Here is a 21,222-nt window from a genome sequence, read left to right on the forward strand (position 1 = left end):
AGGTGGATTTTTTATTACTATTACAGAAATGCCACTTCTAGAAAGTGAGCCTTTCTCTGTACTTATGACTCTGGTGTTTTGCAGCTTGACTCCAATCCAAGTCTGGGCAGAGTGACAGTTGGGCTTTGTGCATACTTTTCTGACAGCCTGTACACAGGGAAGGTGGAGGTGTCACAGAGGTGCATTTGCATACTGAATAGTCTTCATGGGCTGAGAGAAGGGAGAGGTGGGGCACACATGCATTTGTAAAGGCTGTGCCCTGGCCTCAAACAAAAGGGTAGTTTGCCCCAAACTGATGTTTGGAGCCTCTGCTGGAGGAGAGAGGGGGCACTCCCTAAACCAGTTGTAAATGGGTGTAATCTCCTCTCCCTTTCTTTGTTAACACACCGTAAAACTGAGTAAAAGTAAAAGGGGAGTTCTCCCCACAATTTGGTGACATTTTGGGACTGGACACAGAATGCTGCTGGGGGGACTCACCATGAACCCCCAAGGACTGCTGCTGCTGTGCTGACCTGTGACCTGCTTGGTCATGTGGAGGAACTGCCTGCATTCACATTGTGCTGGCCTGCTACTGGGCCCTGCCGCCCTGTGCTTCCTTTGTACTTTGACCCCCAGGGGCAGGGTGCCGTGGCCCCTGACCCCTGCAACTGCATAAAGCACAAGGAGTGCTTCATTACATCACATAGTGCTTGGAGAGCGCTTTGCAGTGCTTACATGGAGCGCCTGGAGAGCGCTCTGCAGAAATTAGCCCAAGCACCTTGAGAGCGCTTTCTTCATGGGTGTTTTGCGCTTGGAAGCGTGTTGTTACTGCCTGGTCAAACCAGCGCGACCCGGCTTTATTCACGAGTGCGCTGAAATCGCGCTGCCCCCGGGGCACCAAGAAAAGTAAGGAAAGGAGCGAGCATGCTCCTACAGTGCCCCCGGGGCACAAGCAGGCACCTACTTTGGTGCCTGGTTACTACTGCCAACGGAGACGGGTGGGGTGGAAGCCTCGATGGAAGCTCCCCGCACAGTCCTTTGTTGTTTTGGGGATCCTTGTGAGAGTCTGGTGAGGCCCCTACCGTGCCCCATAGGGAAGCACCCCCTTTGAAGGGCCAGTTGCAGCCTGGGGTGGGGGCAGAGATCGCGGGTCCCAGGAGGGGCCCGTTATAAAAGCAGGAGGGGGTGCAGGTCACCCTCCCTCCTCCAAATTATCACAAGGCCCCCGTTTGCGCAGTGGAGCGCCAGGGGCCCCCTTTCTTCTCTTCAGGGCACTAGAGGTGCCTCTTTCACCATCATCAAAACAGGTACTCGTTATGGACATATGTTTTTAGACTGTTCCTAGTATGGACGTATGGGTAATATGTTAACCTGGTTTTCCTTTCGGATGATGTGCCATATCTATGTGCTGATGTTCTTTTTATGGGCATGACAGGCTAATCTGTGCTTATTACTTGCCATATGTTTTTATAATGTTCCTGATATGGGCATGTATGTTATTTCTATGACAAGTGCATTTATTTAGTAATGGGATTCCTGACTACTGCTTATGTTGCAGAATAATAAATAACGTGTGTTATGTGTGACTACTGCCAGTTCTACAGAATAACTATTGTGTTACGCTCTGACAACTGCTTGAGTAGCAGGGTATTACTGACATGTGTTGGGTCTAATAATTGTGTTGTGTACAATACAGTTTATTTTGATATAACTCTGTGTTGTGTTTCCTTTGTGGTGGGGATAGTGCCTCACGTGCGTTTGTGTTGTGCAAACACTTTAAACATTGAATCTGGGATAGGCCTGACTGCTCGTGCCAAGCTACCAAGGGGGTGAGCAGGGGTTTTCTTGGACGTGTAAATCCCTTGCCCTGACTAGAGTGGGTGGGTTCTGCCTGGCTTGGGTGCAGACCCTAGCCAACCAGAAACCCCATTTCTAAGAACTGTTATCTATAAGATACCCCACGACCACTGATATACGATATTTAGGTCTACTTTTATAATCGGATTGTTACTAGTGCTGTTATATATGCTATGATCTTTTACCTTTATACTCTATATCATATAGGCTCAACCTATGGAGTCCACATTTGTACCTTAATATGTAACCTATATTACGAGTTATTTTGTGTTAATTTTTAGAATATTTCAACAAGATTTAATTAAATAAAAAACGAAAACCTATAACTCCAAAAAGGATATTACCAGCCTAACAAAACTCTACCTTTGGTGTTGGGGCAAGAGACGAAGAGAGGGAGGGAGAGAAGGATAGGAAAAGATAGAAATGAGATGTGAATAAGCCTGTGCATATTTAAGAGTTTGTGGAATGTGGAAATGAGATGTGACAAACTGAATAAATTCATAAATTTATAAAAATGTGTATGATTGTGTAACTAAGAAGTGATAATGAAAAGAAATAACATTTGTACAATTCCTTTTGTGGGCGGGAATATACTGGCATTTTTTAGCTATTTTAACATACTCCTTTGATGCCCGCACATGAAAGTACTTTGGGTAGAGCGTCTTGGTGTTTCATGGTGTTGCCCTTCACAGTTTGAATTCAACCAATGTCTAATTATTAGAGATGTAATTAACTATATTGTAAACCGAAAACTGTTATTAGGTAAGGGTAGTATTTGAACCAGTAAATTTCTGGTCTTTTTAGGATTTGTGCTGAAGCTTTTTTTTTTTTTTTTTTTTTACTCAGAGGTAAACACTGACATTTGTTTAACTATTTTTTTTCTAGAAAATCTGTTGTATGTTTTTCAATTAATGGCTCGCAAACAGCCACTGACAACCTTTGCTGGCATCTATTGGCTATTGCGAACAGCCTCATTTTTGGAGGGTTCAGGAGGCCTCAGAGAGTGAGCCCATTTCCTGGTTTGCAATTAAAAACCGTGCACTAGGAAAGATACTACCTGTCCTGGGCTGTTCTGGTCTCCCAAATGGTGCAGGTTAAGTAGGAATGGGCAGCTGACTCCTACCTCACCTACCTGCACACTAATGCAAAAAGGGTACTCGGTCACCTGACAATTATCGTGTGCCACCTTTATCCTCATGTTTGTTGAGGGAGAAAGGAGCCTGGGACAGCTGGTTCATTGCCCTATTTGAAACTGCAAACAGGGCATCAGGGCAGCTGTCACCTCTCTTCAGCTGTAGAGAGTGGGTCAAAGAGGAGGGAGGCTGCTGACACCTGCTCCAGCACTCTGCTTGTTATTGAAGTGGGAATAGTATTAACAACTTGATTGTATAAATCACTTGACTACAATATAACTTTCCTAATATTTTAGGATAATTTCCCCTTTATTAAAAAAAAACACCTCCAGTTGTAAAAATTCAGATACAATACTACTGTAGACAGTTGCTTTACTTCGACTAATGGGTTGGAATATTGACTCTGGTTAACTTGTTTATTTAAGATAAAAATAAGACTGATCAAGAAATCTGATAAGACTGCTGAATAAAGAAAAAACTGTGAGCATTAAAAACAAAACATAACAGCCTATTCTATTATCCAATTCCCCCTTGTAAAAATACAAATGCAATGAGATTATAAAAAGCAGATTAATGTTTATATCAACTGATAAAGTATACTACTGACACTAACTTGTTTAAGATAAAAATAGGCTTGATTGAGAAATGTCATTATATTACCAATAAGGGAATTACTGTGAGCATTAAAACAAAAATTCATAGCCTCTTCTATTCTCCTCAGGTTACAATCTCTAACATATTTCCATAGATACTTCTTCTGAATGACCAAGAGCTTTGGGCACAGGCAAATAATATGTTCTACTGACTCATCCTTGTAGCCTCACAGCCTACATCGCAATAAGCTTTGATTTGGGAAATTGGGATATACATTATTCTAAATCTTAATTTCATTTTTGCATGAACTTACACATTTGAGGAATTACATGTTTGTCTTACAGTGTCATAGAAGTCTAACACCAAAGCTGGATGTTTGTATTTTGATGATGCCAGACAATCCTCCTGGTGGCGTCTGGCTAATAAAGCGTTCTTTATTAGTCTCTTTCGAATGCCCTTAAGCATACCACTAAGAAAAGTTAACTGCAGTAGTTTGTGTGCCTCCATTGAGTCCTTTAATACGAAAGGTTCAGATTCCCCTTTGCGTTAAAGTATGTATTTACCTCATCAAAGATAAGCCGCTTGATGAAGTCTGTGTTGGCTCTTTAGCAATCACAAAGGCAATTTATTGTTGCAGCCATATGGAGGGCTTGAAAAGATAGAACACCAAGACATAGCATTCTTTGAGGGGTTGTCTGCCTAAGACTGAACAAGGATCATATCTATTGCATACATGTGGTGTTCATGACCAAAATAGTTTTTAAATTAAAAATATATGATCCATACAACAGTGATGGAGCTATTTTAGCATTGAACACTTTGACTAATCGATTGCCCTTCTTCTGTAAGGGCTAGTGAACATTTTGAGAGTGTTGATTGCTACTCAATCAATCAATCAATCAATCATAGTATTTATAGAGCGCGCTATGTACCCGTCAGGGTTTCGAGGCGCTGAGGGCGGGGGCGGGGGGGGCTGCTGATTTAGCGGTCGAAGAGCCAGGTCTTGAGGAGCCTTCTGAAAGCGAGGAGGTCCTGGGTCTGGCGAAGAGATGTGGGGAGAGAGTTCCAGGTCTTGGCGGCGAGGAAGGAGAAGGATCTGCCGCCGGATGTCTTGCGCTGGATTCGGGGTACGATGGCGAGGGCGAGGTTGGCGGATCGGAGTTGACGTGTTGGAGTGTAGAAGTTGAGTCTGGTGTTGAGGTAGGAGGGTCCGGTGTTGTGAAGTGCCTTGTGAGCGTGGGTCAGGAGTTTAAAGGTGATCCTCTTGTCTACCGGAAGCCAGTGGAGTTCCTTTAGGTGAGGGGAGATGTGACTTCGGCGGGGTATGTCGAGGATCAGTCGGGCGGAGGCATTTTGGATACGTTGGAGGCGTTTGATGTCTTTGGTTGGGATGCTCCGATTTGCTTGCACCCCTTTCCTTCCACTTGAATGGTCTGAAAAGTGTGCTTTAGACAGTAGAAGAATACCATTAACACAAGAAATTAAGAAGTGTCTAAACCTCCTTAAACTCTTATTTTACCTTCCAATAAGTTCCTTTCCCCATTACACTTTTTTTCCCTTTTTACTAGTAACACCACATCGTGCCTTTTTCACCAAGACACAAGTTTTAGCTTGTTTTCCTTTTTCTTTCCCTTTACCTAGAATATTTAAAACTATACAAAATGCTAGTAGTGATATGATGCAAACATTTAGTTTCTTTGTATTTTCTTAGAGATATGTTTTATTTTGTATAAATTCATTTACTGCATTATATATTTTTGTCTACTTGCTCTTAGGTCTATGGAATTTTTACTCCGTTATATCTCTGTTATATACATCTGGGCATTTTGCTACTTTCATATACCATTAATAAAGCTTATTAAACAAAAAAGAGAAAATAAAGATGGCTTTACAATTCCCACAGAACTGTATTTATCCTGATATCACTCAACTAATCAGTAAGAAGGAGCGGTAGACTGACAAGTCAACGGGTGATGTGTTGTATTACAAATACATCACTGACTAAAAATGAAGATTTCTAATGTTGTTGGAAACTCTTTAAGAGTGCATTACTGTTCGAGTCAAGCCTCTCCCACCCATCCACACACTCATGTGTAACATTTTAAATTTCACAAGGAGGTTTCTACATATTAAAATGTAACCTCTATAGCCTTTCTGTTGTGTAGGTGTTACCCACCTGAAAATAATCAGAGACCACATAAAATTACAAGTGCTATACCTACCATGAACATCAGTGAAAGTGAACTCCAACTTGGTGGGTTTCATTTGGACATCTGTTGTGCTTCTGACGTTGGTCTGAAAGTCCACATCGCTAAACTCCAAGGTCAGGCACTCCTTGCGAATGGCTTTCTCAGCCCATGGCCGATGTACCAGTTCTGGCCTCAGGTCTGGGATGGGAAAGAGGACACGGAGATGAGCTTTGGAGGCCTCAATCTTTATCAACAACTGCCGCTCTGTGGATGGTGATGACTCAACCTGAAAGCAAGAGAAAGAAAGCAAAAAAGAGATACATCATGGCAAGCAGAAATGTATCTTTACTCACAAGGGACATATATTTGGTGTCCACTATTATGAGCCCCTAAATCGTTCCATTTGAACAATGTCTTTCTGACCAGAAACTGCACAGCAACGCTTTATTCCTCTGTTGGAAACATGTACTAACTAATAAAACAAAGCTCACTAAGGTGTAGATTTTGCCACAAAGAACCTCAGATTCATGAACTCCAAATCAACCAATAGCAGGTGCAATTGCAAGTTAATTACCTAGACATCAATCCAGATGCTCTTTGATGTGTAGCTTTAACCAAAGTAAATTATTTCCCCTATGCCTATTTCCCCCCCGATATTACTGGCCACAAGATCCCAAAGAAAGTTTCCATCAATTATGGACTTACACCCTGAGAGTAACTGAATGCATGTGTGGACGGCCTCACAGAGATATGCATCTTTTATAGGGTGAATTCCTTGTGAGAAGCCATAATCCATTATCTTTCCATCTCAGACTGCTCATCATCTCCTTCATATGTGGCTAGGCCCAAAGCACCGATGGAAAAATTGGTGAACAACAATTTTTTTAAATCTCGGTTATATTCATCAAATTCCTTAAAAATAGATGCATCCACGAATGCGTAAGACCCCATTAGACCTCTATGAAGGAGATAAAACATGTAGCCCAAAAAAGTATAAAAACAAAGGAAAGGTAAGGTAAAACAAATGTCAGCTTTACATTGTTCACTCTTAATGAGGCGGTATAAGAAAATAATACCAATATAAAATATAAAAATAGAAAATATACTAATTATAGCTGTGGAAGAGAAAGAACACTGAGTGGTGAACCCCAACAGTCGGTGCATAAACATGCAATCCTGCGAAAAATGTTTTATACCCAAACAAATACTATTTTGGATGTGCTAGCTTTTTATGTGTTTAATTAAGAGCTAGCATTCCTTACAGACACAACAAGAAGAATGAGAATACTATGACTCGGAAGAACACAGTCACCAACCTTTTTTTGTTGTCCTATTGTTATCACTGATCGCAACAATGCAACAATACGGAGGATAAGAAAGCATCACTCAAAACACATAGCTGACATCTCCGAATTCAATTTGGAATGTAAGTGATATCCAGACATACCCCGTCCACACCCAAAAGAAGGGGAGAGGAGATGAGACAAAAAAAAGAAGATCAATGTCTTATCCAAGTGTCTGCAAACATTCTGTAACATATAAACACCTGCACCCTCCAAACTGCCTGTGTTTAATGTGCAGTAAAGTACTTCACAAGAACATGATAATTTGACATCATATCGCCCTGGGATTAACAATGGTCACTAATCTTCGAACTAGCACACACATTAGCCAGTAATGACTGCTGCCTCCAGGTGCTTGAGGATACGTGCAGTCACTTCACACACAGTTCCTCATGCTGGGTGCAATAACAAAGCCTCTAGGGCCAACAGAGTTTTCTGAGCACTCAGTAGCTGTTGCCCCTTTCGTTGATCAATTAATCAGAATCATTTACCGTTCCAGTGTTGCCTCTCAAAGGCCACCCTCAGCTCTACCTATCCTTCTTGACCTACAATCTTAAGTATAATTTTCCCTTCTTCACTATGGTTTCTTCACGCTACAAGAAGGTAGCCTTATAGGCCATACACACTACAATTTGAGCAGGTGAACACAGGGGTAGGGCATCAAGGTTTAAATAATTCCATATGTTATAGAGCATAACGGTCTCTTCAACCTGCCTAAGCAACACCAATATTCATACATTAAAAGAATGAGGCATGTCAACAAATGTTCCAATACATCTGAGGGAATATTGTAGTTGTGACTAGTGTACAATATTCGCAGTGGGAACCCAGACTATAAATAGATCTGATATAGTAGGTACCATATCAGATAACTTCACCGGGATTCCCTGCAACGTCGTCTCAAGAGTCGTAAGGTGCTTGTCTCTGTCACCAAGCCCTCTTTAATGAACCTCACTTTTCTCTCTTTTCAGTTGTCTCCCAATTCTTGAAGGGCCTCTAAGACCACTTAGCTCTTGCAGCGGTCGACGCATTGGTATGTACAGACAAAACAGGTAGGTAGTGACACAGGACCAAGGAAAGTAGTGTCAGTATTCTGTTTTATTTTTCTTCTAATTGAACAGTTTTAGGCTTTACAAAAGTGTTGCTTCATACCCACCTTCTTTCAGCCTCATCTACACTTCTCTGTGCTTCTCTTCTAGGGTTTACTACTAACCTCCTGATGCCTTGGGCCATTCTTTGTGGAGTGCAGACCTCGGGAAATAAAGAGGGCAGAAGTTCAGGTAAGAGCCTTCTCTGGGAGAGTTGGGCTGCCCAGACCCCAGGAGGGCAGAAGCCGGTCTGTGGGTTGGTAGCAGCGGTAGCTGCAGTGAAAACCCCAGAGAGCTAGTTTGGCAGTACCCGGGGTCCATGCTGGAGCCTCTGGGATGCATGTTACATGGCCATATTCAGAGTTACCATTGTGAAGCTACATATAGGTATTGACCTATATGTAGTGCACGCATTTAATGGTGTCCCCGCACTCACAAATTCCGGGGAAATTGCCCTGAACAATGTGGGGGCACCTTGGCTAGTGCCAGGGTGCCCTCACACTTAGTAACCTTTCACCCCACCTTCACTAAGTGAGGGGTAGACATATAGGTGCCTTATAAAGTTACTTAAGTGAAGTGGTAAATGGCTGTGAAATAACGTGGACGTTATTTCACTCAGGCTGCAGTGGCAGTCCTGTGTAAGAATTGTCTGAGCTCCCTATGGGTGGCAAAAGAAATGCTGCAGCCCATAGGGATCTCCTGGAACCCCAATTCCCTGGGTACCTAGGTACCATATACTAGGGGATTATAAGGGTGTTCCAGTGTGCCAATCAGAATTGCTAAAAATGGTCACTAGCCTGCAGTGACAATTTTAAAGACAGAGAGAGCATAAGCACTAAGGTTCTGGTTAGCAGAGCCTCAGTGACACAGTTAGGCACCACACAGGGAACACATTCAGGCCACAAACTATGAGCGCTGGGATCCTGGCTAGCAGGATCCCAGTGAGATGGGCAAAAACAAACTGACACACAAGTAAAAATGGGGGTAACATGCCAGGCAAGATGGTACTTTCCTACAGGCGTGTAATACCCCAAACTACCCCCCTTGAAGATATGCCCATGGTGATGTCTGATACAGACCAATTTGCTCTTGCACTGGCAGAAGTCTCTTCCCAGTGGGAACTGCCAGGGAAGATTTGGAATTCATATGTGCCTTCAAGACAGGTGGGGGCTAGGTGAAAGGATTTTCTTTTAATACTGACAGAGAATCACAGTTTATGCAAAAGATGTAGTTGGATCAACTGTCTCTTGAGGCAGGCAGCTACTTCCACAAAACAGTTTGCGAGCACTCGTGAAAGTGACTTTATCCCACAGGTTAACACTTTGATTTGATAGTGAGTGTTATAAACCCTAAGGTATTTGCAGTGATGCAGATTCACTGGTATATGAAAACTGGTATCATTTAAATTCATTACTGTTAGGTAGTCTGCTTCATCCAGCAGAGGAATGACTTTCTGCAGCCTCTTTATTTTGAACTTTTATGTCTTTGCAAATCATTTGGGAAACCTTATGTCCAGAATTGTACCTCTGGCTTCAATCCAAAGATCTGCAGCCATTCGCATCTGTGCAGTACCATGGCCCTATATTGATTGTGTGCTGGCCAGATCTGCTGAATCCAGAGAGGATTTTAGTCATATTCTAGAATATTGTTCACACTGTACCAAAAAATTGGATACACTTCTTTTTAATTGTTCAGGAAAGTGCTTGATTTTCTATTTCCTCACACTGTTGATGGCCACATCTTGAAATAACTGCATTTTAAGTTGCTACTCACCACAGGGTTGCTGCTGAACTCTGCATTTCTTACATACAGCATCAAGACTTTTGCAGTCCCTGGTTGACACAGGTGAGTAGCAGGTACTCACTGGCTGTATGACAGGTTGTAATCAGAAGGTCAGGTTCTACAATGTATGTGAAATCTTGTTGTGAGGGTTTATTTTTTTCCACTCTCAGTTAAACTGCCTTGTAAGATGCTGGCTTCTTGGAAAACTTTTAACCCTATTCTAATACACTGGGAGGTAATGAGTTTTTCTTAGGAAAGGATGTAGGCTCTTGAGAACGACGCAAGGGCTAGGTGAAAGAAGATTGGTAGGAGCGATAAACAAATAGGGATTTTTTACAAGTTGCAATTTGGTAATCACTATTAGCAATATACAAAAGTGATATCTGTCCCATTAGCGATTTGTAGTGGGTCCCAAATAGATCTACCTCATGAATATTAATGAGGCAGTTGCGCTATTTGTGACCAACTAGGATTTGCTGCAATCACAGGGATGGTGGCCGGCTGGGATCAGCAGACCACCATGTCTGTGACTGCTTTTTAATAAAGAAATCATTCTTTTAAAAAATGCAGCCCGTTTTCCTTAAAGAACGAACGCATGCATTTAAAAAACTAAAAATTACAAGTTTAATTTTTGTTTTTTAAGAGTAAGCAGTGGATCGTGGGACCACTGCCTGCTCTTTAAAAAAAAAATGTATTCAACCATCTCAAAAAGGAAGGTGTCCCAAGTGGACCCCTTTCCCTTTGCGAATGGGTTACCACCAACTTTGAGGTTATGGATACCAACATAAATTGGTATTTGGAAGTGACGGCCCAAGCTCGCCCCTTCCAAATAGTGATTTGCAAACCCAAATTGCGATTCAGTAACAGGTTACCTAATCTGAATTTGGGGTTTGTATATATGAAAATACATTTTTGCGTTTGCAAATAGCCCGATTCTGTGAATCGGGCTGTTTGCGAATGCAAAAATGTTTTGTCTATCTAGCCCTAAGATTCTTTCTCAATTTGTGCACATATATGACCTGTAACTTTTTATTATCACCGTGGAAGATAGAGGTATCATCTAGACTGGAAAGGTACGTTTTTACCGCTTCTTGCGATTCTCCTTGTTTATGTGTTCTAATTTTTCTCTGAGTCATTAGTGTCCTCATGCTGCATCTCATATGTGTCCTTCTCTTCTGCCAGTGACTGAAGTTCTGTGCCTGCATTTCTGGTTGTGCAGTAGATCTACCTGGTAAGTAAAGTTTGCAGATCTCTAGAGTGGGACATTTTCGATGAGAAAGAGTCCATTCCAAAGAACTGAGATGTGGTGAGGGCACTGAGGAATCTGCGGATAGACGGTATTCATCAGAAACAGCATTTTCAAAGGTAAATAACTTGTTTTTCTGATGGATACTTCTAATTGCTCAGATACCAAAGCAGTACCTACCCAGTCGATGGGTCACTGGACTAGCTTGGATCAAAAAGACCTGCAGAGCCAGTTAGGCTAACTGCCTACCCCAACAGGCCTGACTGCCAAGGCAATAGTGCTTCATGAATAGGTACACTGATGCTCATGCAGCAGCAAAACGCCCCCCCCCCCCAAGATATCCAGGACAGACGCTTCGAGTGCCAGCCCAGCAGTAGCAGTCTAGGTCAGAGTGTAATCCTTCAGGGGGCTGCTTATTAGCTAATGTGTAGCAGATACAAATGCGGAGGACTATCTACCAAAAGATGGTTCTTTTCAGCAGTGCTTTACATTTCTTTACTTCTGAGAAGTCTCTCCTCCTTTGTGAGGTGAGGCGGGTCAAAGAAGGCTGGGAGGGCTGTAGCTTGCCCGATAGGATAACTCAGCACCAGTTTCTTCTGGTCTTGCGACCTCCAACATGGCGTAATGAGGACTATCCGTGCCTGCTGGTGCCTCACAAGTTGAAAGCCTCATGATCATTGCTAATGGTGGGAAAGCATACCCCCTTTTTCCCAACCTGTCTGGTAATAAGGCATCCGTCACCACTGCCACAGAATCCTACCTCCAGCTGAAGTAACGATCCACCTGGTGGTCCAGACGTGGATCGAAGAGATCCACAGTGAATGGACTGAAACGAGATTGGTCTTGCCACTGGTTATTGCGGAAGCTTTGCCCTTTTTTGGGGTGCGTGGGCTTGCATATAAAAGCGGCTGGTCGAGTGCTCCCTTCCATGACCGACCCCAACAAGAATTTGAGGATTAAAAATCTTTTTCTTTGAGGCCTGAGCCTTATCTAGGGAGGTAAACGTTGCAACAAACTTCCCCAACTCCTTTATTAAAGGATCCCTGAAGAAACCTCCCTCGGCCATCAGCCCAGCTTCTGTGGAAGCCAACTCCCCCAGTTCAGGGTAGATCACTATCAGAAGGGACCATCGTCTCTCCCTGGACAATGCGCAATTTGCATTCCCCAAAATTATAACAGCATGCTCTGCCTACCCTGAGAGGGACTCTGAAGGGACACGGTTGCCTGAAATTCTAACAACCTCCTCCATTTCGAGGATTTTAGTTAGGGGCTACAAGACATCCAATAGTTTGTCCTGACAGGACTTCCAGGACCGATCTTAGGGTCCCGCATATATTTAGCCAAGAAAGTGGCCATATGCAGATCAATGTCTGGCGTGAGTGCCACTTTGTTTGCCAGGGAAGGACGCGGTTATTCTGCCCAAAGCGGGCGTGGACCTCCTTCCCAAAGGGAATGTGTGCATGCGGTGCATCACATATTTAGCTTTGCGGAAGGGCCCACTCTGCGACCTATGGTGCATGTGTGGGGGGAGTTCAGAGACATTCACAACAACTAATACAATTGTACAAACAGAGTTAAATATGAGAAACCAAGACAGAACCTATCTGTCTGAGGGAGCAGGAAAGAAAGAGGAGGTGGCAGAGAGAGGCTCATTAGGATGCCCAGGAAGACTGTTGATTGGCTGATTTCTGTAGTTTTTCCTTTCCCAGGACTTACCGGGAAGGTAGTTTATATACATGTTGAATACAAGAAGAATGTTGAGCATAATCCTAGCCTCTGGTCCTAACATAGAATCCCATAGTTAGGAAACAGAACCTTCTGATTGTCTTGATCAATTTTAAAAAGGGCCTCTTGGAAGTTGGTGGCTCTAGGGAATTGCCCACCTTGCCCATAGTTCCAAAGGAACGAGCATCAACAGTCCCACCAGACTACTTTAAAGTGGCAACACTGAAATACAAATTGCTATTTAAGTACAAAAGACAGAAATATGAATGCTAAATAGAGTATGACCCTTACATAGTATAAAATAGACATACACATAACTAACAAAGACAAGAGTCTTTCTGAAGAGAGGGTGAGAGTAAACAGTGCCTATGAAGATGGAATTGAGCTCCAGATATGGTGGTGGTGTTCATTTAAAAGATTGGGCCACTCTGAGGAGTTTCTTGGACACCTGAGCCTTATTTGCCAAATAGCATGGCGAACGTGTTTAAGTTTGCGAATACTGCAAGCAGTTTCATATATGAATCTTGTGTGACTAGGTAGGTAACAACTGGACCAAGGTAAGGATAGAGTGACAAGATTGAAATTTTTACTCCCAGAGACCAATAGCAGTGCCAGGTCAATGTTAGATGTGAGATATTGTTTGGGCGAGACATTTTCAAATTTAACTTGCCATTTTGTTTATTTATTTTTTAACTTATTTTGTGCAAACCTAGCCATGAGTGCAAGGGAGTGCTTTACATACAGCATAACACAGATATATAGCAACAGTATGACAAAGGAGAATGACAGGAGAACAAAAAAAAAAAAAAAAAAAAAAAAACAGTAGTGGACATCAGGAGCAAACTGAGAAGGAAGCTAAAAAAGTGTGGGAGACAGCTGTATGCTCAAAGCTAGTCTGTAATAGGGAAGAAGAAAAGGTAACATCTGACCTTCGTAGACAAAACTTCAATAAGTGAGAGCTCAGGTTTTTAATGACTGAAAGGAAATTTGGGTTGATCGCAGTGGTTTCAGGAATATGTTTTCTCGGTCTGAGAGCTAAGGCGGCTTCGTTTAAGGTCGTTTTTCGGTATTTTCTAGTAGGGGGCCAGAGTTTTCCCTTCTTGTACTTTCACCTTTCCTTTAGAAAGGCTGGAGGTCCTCAGCTGACAGCGTTAACATGTTATACAGCCTACGTTGAAGTTACTACATGGCTCTAAACATAGCCAGTGAGGCTACTTTAGGACAGGGGTATGCACAGATTTTGTTTTTGCACTGAAGACTGAGCATGCTGCTGTGAAGAAAACCTGCCAACAGAGCATTATCTTTTTTTCCACAAATCTTCCAAACACTACCGCTTGTCTGGCTTGTGCCTTGAACAAATCCCATGTATATGGAAAACTAGTCCTGGTGGTTGAGACTTCTCCTACATCACTCTTAAAGCATGGAGCGTCCTGCTGCCATACATTGTCTTTTTGTTTTTAGGGACAAGACTGCGAGTGCATGCAAGACGCTGTTGTGTTCAGTAAAGGACTCTGAGCCCCCCTGTCACTCACCATTTGTTGGTTTGCCTGTCATTCTTCTTTACAGCCTTTTAATTCACCAAGGCATGTCTGGCATCACTTCCGTTCCTCTGTGTGGAGCAGGGATGAAGCACTAACTGATTCAACTTAATTAGTGCCAGTCGCTGCTCCTGATGTGATTGAGGTACTATTTGTTCTTTTTCACTTCTAATGCCCTGCAAACAGAAGGCTTGTGACTGGCAAAAACGTGCACAGCAGGCACAAAATTGCAAAATTTTATTTTTTAATGATAACTTTATTTTATTTTGCCAAGTCCACTTCTTTCAGTTTCTTCTCATGCTTTCTTTCTTTATTTTTTTTGCTTCTGGGTGCTGCTGTCAAAAGATGACAATTAACTTGTTCGAAATATGCAAGACCTATTGCATTGTAAATGCTTTTTTGATTAGACTGGGGTTTACAGGTCCAGCCGTGAGTTACTCGATTTATCAGTTCTACATAATTTGCTTGTTGTTACAAACATAAATCGTTTACCCCATTAATGTTGCAGACAATATTTCATTCCTAGCTAGGTAAACCAGTAATTCACTTACATGCACTTTTAACCAGTAATTCTACAGCTCTTTTAAAGGGTGCTTACCCCCTCTACATCCTAATTTCACGTGCATATCCTTCACCCTAATAGGCCAATAAGCATTATGATTCTTTATATATTAACAATTAAACAAACTTCCCCGGTTTCGGTCTTAGGTGCTTGTAGTGTATCCTGTAGACCACAGTGTGTGTTCCGGTCCTCTGTGTGCATCTATCTAGAACCACTGTACTGGTTCAGGGGCCCTCACACCCCACCTGCTGAACACAACAGCCTCCTCACATCTTGAATTCGTCAATAAGCTGAAGACCTGGCTTTTCCAGTAGTCCCACTAGGCCCTCAGTGTGTCTAGACTCACACCTACTCAGCACCAGTATACTTTCCCGGGTGGTAAGGCACTATACAAATCTGCATAACATAACGCTCTGGGGCTTGTACTGCTGACCTGATGTTTATGGAGGATATGGGTGATTTGATTTGCTTAAAGGTATAGTCAATAGGATGCACTTTTAACAACAGCTTTGTGACGTATTCAATCCAATACGCTACATCATACATTTCAAGACATCCACCCACAAGGCCACGCCACCAGAAAAACCCAAAGCACCATAAAGACCCAGCTCTTCAATAAATGGTTCATCGACTGCACCAACCACCCAGCTCCCATCCCTCAAGTTGCCCAAAGATGAGTAATGTGATCTCTCAAGTCTATTGCCAGAAGAAATGATACAGGATCAGAAAAATGGTTTGAATGTTTCACATTGGCAGTAGCCCTATTCAGTTAAGTAGATTGGTTTAATTAAAAGCTAATCAAATTGATTGATTTTAGACCAGGATTCCCTAGTAGGCGACACAGAGATGAAGGTAAATTTGTTGCAGCATGTGGATTTTGTGAAAAATTGCAATAAAGATCCACCTCAGGACATACAAGTTTTGGGGTTTTTAATTTTCAATCATTTTTATTATTAGCAAGACAGGCAAAGCTCACTGAAGCATAATAAACAACAACAGGTTTCAGACAGTGAAAATATTACCATCACAAACCCCCATTCCAAAGAATGGTATCGGAAACATAGATGAATAAACACATTACTGGCCCAGAATTATTGCTGGTTCACTTGCAGTGAATATCTTAGTAAGAGACTGAGTAAAAGGAAAATGTTACTTACCCAGTAAGCATCTGTTTGTGGCATGTAATGCTGTAGATCACATGCTTTGAACACTCCTGCAATCTAGTGTTGGGTCCAGAAGTGTGCAAGAATGTTTTCTTCAAAGAAGTCTTTCAAGTCACAGGGCAAAGTAACTTCTCCTCTCTTGGTGATAATGTACATGGGCATCAACTCTATAGTTAGATTGTTTTCATGCACGTGGTGTGAATGTATTGTAAAATAAGTAAGTAAGGAGATGTCCATGCAAATGAGAATGTAAATGAACTACAACGGCCACAGGTGTCCGGGGTGGAGGGTGGGCACATGTGAATCTACAGTACTACATCCCACAAACAGATGTTTACTGGGTAAATAACATATTCTGTTTGATGGCATGTGTGGCTGTGGATTCACATGCTTTGCATGGACTGTAAAACAGTGCCCTCCAAAAGCGGTGGCTAACCTGTGGGTGTTGCAGTTTGGGAAAGGGTGCGTAGCACTGACTGACCGACCGACATTAGCTTGGTGGCATGCTGAAACAATAGTGTTTTGTAAAGGTGTATGGCGTAGACCATGTAGCTGCTTTACATAAATCAGCTATAGGTATATTACCTAGGAAAGACATTGAAGCCCCCATTTTGCTAATAGAATGTGCTCTAGGAGGTGATGGCAGAGTTTGTTTGGCTTTAATGTAACATGTTTGTATACATTCAACTAATCACCTAGTAATGTAAAATTCAGAAAGGGGCTTTCTCTCGTAGGGGATTTCCATGTATAGTCATAAGCACTGAATAGTTCCCCCTGCATGCGGGGGCCCCGGAGCACTTTTCTCAAAATGTCTTAAGTGTTGATATTTGCCTTTCTTCAGGAAGGCCTGCAAAGTCACTTAAGAATGTCATTATGTAGCCTAAAGGAAAGGCTACAGAGGCCAAAATTCTTCATCATGTTTGCTTCAAAAAGGGCATACAAGGTAGATATGCATTCAAATGCATGAATACTTTGAAGATTTCCTAGAAAAAAATGTTCACAAACCTTTTTGTAATGTTAAATAAAGATGAAGGAATGCAGGGCAGTGTAGCCCATAGGCTGCCATTATACAGAAAGAAAAGGAGACTGTGCCTTTAAGAACAGTTGGTCCTCCCATATCCCATCATGCTTAGCAAGAGACAGTTACCTCAGTTCTTTTTTCCAGCTCCTGCTGACAGGGCCCTGAAGCATTGAGCTCCATCTATTTATAGTTTTTTTTCACCAAAAAAATCAAGTAAAAAAATATTGGCAACACTTTCACTTGACGTTTTTTCACCTTACCTGACAGAAATTTTAGGTATTTTCCCATCCAAATGCCTTCACTTTTTGACAAGTGTCCTTGCTGTGGCAGGAAGAAGGTCAAAACAGACCCACACAAGGTTTGTATTATCTGCATTCCGTCATCACATGTACCCAATGCCTGTGAAATCGGTAAAAACGTTTCCAAGCACACTTTGTGTGACAGAGAAGATTCGCCTCCAGACCAGAGAGGACATCAGAAGAAGAAAGCAGCTTGCCTGTAGGACATCAGCACGAGGGGAAGGTCAGTCTTCCACCAGGGCTCTAACTTCATCGGCTAATGGACACGGAAGATCTAAGAAGAGTGTTTCTGGCCAGAAACGACAAAGATCCAAGTCGAGGACATCGACGTTGCGACAAGCAGTGACATGTTCCCCGTCGAAAACAAGTTAGACGGTGAGGAAGTGACACAGCTCTGCATCCTGACACCCTTTGACGTTGAGCGTTTATACGCTGTTGAGGAATCATGGGTGTCTGATGTCGACAAGTTCCTCCTTGTCAAGGTCACCATCGGCACGGCGTGGTAGATCGAGCTCGGGAGACTCCAGACGTCATGAGAGAGTGACGTCGAGAGGAACACGTCGACGTTGTGCATCAACGTCCAGGAGCTTGTCGAGGAGGGGCCCAAGGAAGAGGAGGAGGATTACTCCACATAGGAATCCTCTACTTCTTCCATGTTGCCGTCACCTTCTCCTCAACCATCTCTCCTCCACATAAGACAACGCCTTTGCTGCCTCCACCGGTTCCTCTGGCTCCTGTAGCATCTCCTTCGGTACCACCTTCTGAACCAGCGCTTTTGACTCCTATGCGCTCCAACTCAAGAAATTTGTGCCATTGGTTAACTAGGCCCTCTTCTAGTTCCAGACATCACCACCGTCATGGGTCTAGCAATAGGTCAAGATCTCACTCCCATCGATGTCACTCTTCATCATCTATTAGAGACTATTCTCCAACTGTATCTGTCCCACCAACACCAGAGTCTCTCCAATTGACAATGTAAACACCTCTCAGGAAGTCCTCATCCAAGGTGCTACAAAACGTAATCTCCCTATGGCAGTACCTACGCCAACAACATCAGTAATATTTGAGACCTCACACCAACGATCTTTGACAAAGCCCTTGCTTACGCTGGTCCCAGGTCTCCTAGAACCAGAGATGGACTTATTCCTCACACGACAAACAGCAAAGCCTGTGCCTTCTAGGCTGAAAAAAAAATACAGTCCTCCGGAGCAGGATCCTGGGGCACTCCTTCTATAGATCTGTTCGCTACAGCAGACAACAAAAAAGCCCTTGCCAACTCCAAGCAATCTCCCTCCAGGTGGATAGTCTTGTGTATTTTGTTCTGTTACCAGCTAGCTAATAAGTCTCTTGCTAGCAGACCTGAAGCACACTCTACCAGAGGCAAAGCAGCCACAACTAACTTTGCAAAGCTGCTACATGGAGGTCTGTCTACACATTCACTAAGCACTGCTGAATTGATTCTGATGCTAGGACAGATGCTCAAGTAGGACAGGCTTCTCTTAGAAATCTCCTTGCATAAATAAATAGCACATTATTGTTCTGTCTTTTCCACTGCTCTCAGGGGGATGGGCTTGTTACTCTATTGAGCACTTATGACTATGCATGGAAATCCCCTATGAGAGGAGGAATAGTTTCTTACCTATAACTCCAGTTCTCTCGTAGGAGTATTTCCATGATAGTTATAAGCGACTGTCCCTCCTCCCCAGCTGAATAGACAAGATATAATTCAAGGATATTCTTGTCCCAGCTGGTAAAGCCTACAAAAAGAACTGAGGTAACTGCCTCTTGCTAAGTATGATGGGATATGGGAGGACCAACTGTTCTTAAAGGAAAGGTCTCCTTTACTTTCTGTACAATGCCAGCCTATGGGCTACACTGCCCTGCATACCTTCATCCTTATTTAAGATTACAAAAAGGTTTGGGAAGGATTTTATCTACCTTGTGTGCCCTTTTTGAAGCAAACTTGATAAAAAATTATTTTTGCCTCTGCAGCCTCTCCTTCAAGCTGCATAATGGCATTCTTAAGTGACTTTGCAGGCCTTCCTGAAGAAAGGTGAATATCAACACTTATAATGAGACATTTTGAGAAAAGTACTCTGGCGCCCCCACAGGCAGCAGAACTATAGAGCGCTTATGACTATCATGGAAATACCCCTACGAGAGAACTGGAGTTACAGGTAAGAAACTATTACTTCCTTTGTGAGGGGGTGAAAAAGCAACAAAACGTTGACTGTTTTTTACAAAATTCTTTAGTTCTGCCAATGTAGTATATTAGAGCTCTTAACATCTAATGTATGAAGAGCCCTTTCTGCAACTGATTCTGGACGAGGGAAGAACACAGACAATTCCATTGACTGATTAGGCTGGAAATGGAGACCATCTTTGGAAGGAACTTTTGGTTTATGCAAAGTACTACCCTATATTTATGTAGATGGAAGAAAGGTTCTTCCAAAGTTAGTGCTAGGAACTCACTGACACGTCTAATCAAAGTAATGGCAATGAGAAAAGCAACCTTCCAAGATATAAACTGGAGGGAGCAATTGTGTAGTGGTTCGAACGAAGGACCCATATGCCTTGTGAGAACAATGTTAAGATTCCATGCAGATGCTGGCAGAACCCACAGTGGAACCACTCTCAAGACCTTCCATGAAGTCTTTAATAAGTAATATTTTAAACAAAGAAAGATGTTGTCTATTTTGAAGGTAGGCAGCAACCGCTGCTAAATGTAAGTGTATGGATGTGAATACAAGGCCAGAGCGTTATAAATGTAGCAGGTAACAAACAGTGTTTTGCATTGTTGCTTTAAATTAATTGATGCTTTTCATCACAGTAGCAGACAAATCTCGTCCATTTAGCTGGATAACATGCTCTAGTAGTAGGTTTGCATGCTTCTTTAAGAATGGTCATACATTCAGGTGGGAGACTGAGATAACCAAACTATGACCTCAGGAGCTGAATTGCTCGATTGAGTTCCTTGGTATTTGGGTTACTGATTTCGCCATGGTTCTGAGTGAGAAGGTCCAGGTTGTGGATAAGCTTCTTGTGAGGAACCACTGATCGTTCAAGAAGCATTGTGAACCAGGGCTGGCGGGCCCCATGTAGAAGCCATTGCTATTAGTGTGAGGGATGTTTGCAGGAGCTTCCGAACCATAAATGGAAGAAAAGGGAGAGTCGGAAAAGCCGAGGCAAATATCCCTGACCAGTTCTTCCATACAGCACTACCTTTGGATTGGGAGGGTGGGAATCTGGAGGTGAGGTGTGGGCATTTTGTGTTGTCTGCTGATGTGAATGGATCTATATCTGCAAACCCTCACCTTTGGAAGTAGGCGTGTAGGACTCAGGGGTGGAGTTTCAACTCGTGGACTTGTTGCCACATCCTGCTGAGAAGGTCGGCAAAATTGTTGTGTGTTCGCGGAAGATGTTCTGCTAACAGATGGATGTTATGATGGAGAGCCCAATGCCAAACTGTCTGAGATAGGTGTGATAACTATAGAGAATCCCTCGTTTTTGTAAATAGTACATAGTTGTCATGTAGTCTGTTTGGATCAAGACAACCTTGCAGATCAGGTGTGGAGTGAATGCTTTCAACGCTAAGTGAACAGTTTGAAGCTCTAGACAGTTGCTGTGGAGACACTGGTGTTTTGTATCCCAGAGACTTTAAACTGTGAGATTCCGTAGATGTGCACCCAAACCAGTTTGTGAT

At 42.7% G+C, this 21,222-nt stretch overlaps 1 protein-coding gene across 1 annotated transcript in view; it reads right to left on the bottom strand.

Annotated features, from left to right (window-relative positions):
- ATG2A (autophagy related 2A) overlaps positions 1-21,222 on the bottom strand; it is a 2,189,461-nt gene that overhangs the window by 1,608,055 nt on the left and 560,184 nt on the right. Inside the window, exon 15 of the mRNA XM_069207806.1 lies at positions 5,786-6,038. Coding sequence (XP_069063907.1) covers positions 5,786-6,038 — 253 coding nt within the window. The remainder of the gene's footprint in view (positions 1-5,785; positions 6,039-21,222) is intronic.

This window comes from Pleurodeles waltl, chromosome 9, assembly GCF_031143425.1.
Source record: "Pleurodeles waltl isolate 20211129_DDA chromosome 9, aPleWal1.hap1.20221129, whole genome shotgun sequence".
In the NCBI taxonomy this organism is placed as follows: Eukaryota; Metazoa; Chordata; class Amphibia; order Caudata; family Salamandridae; genus Pleurodeles; species Pleurodeles waltl.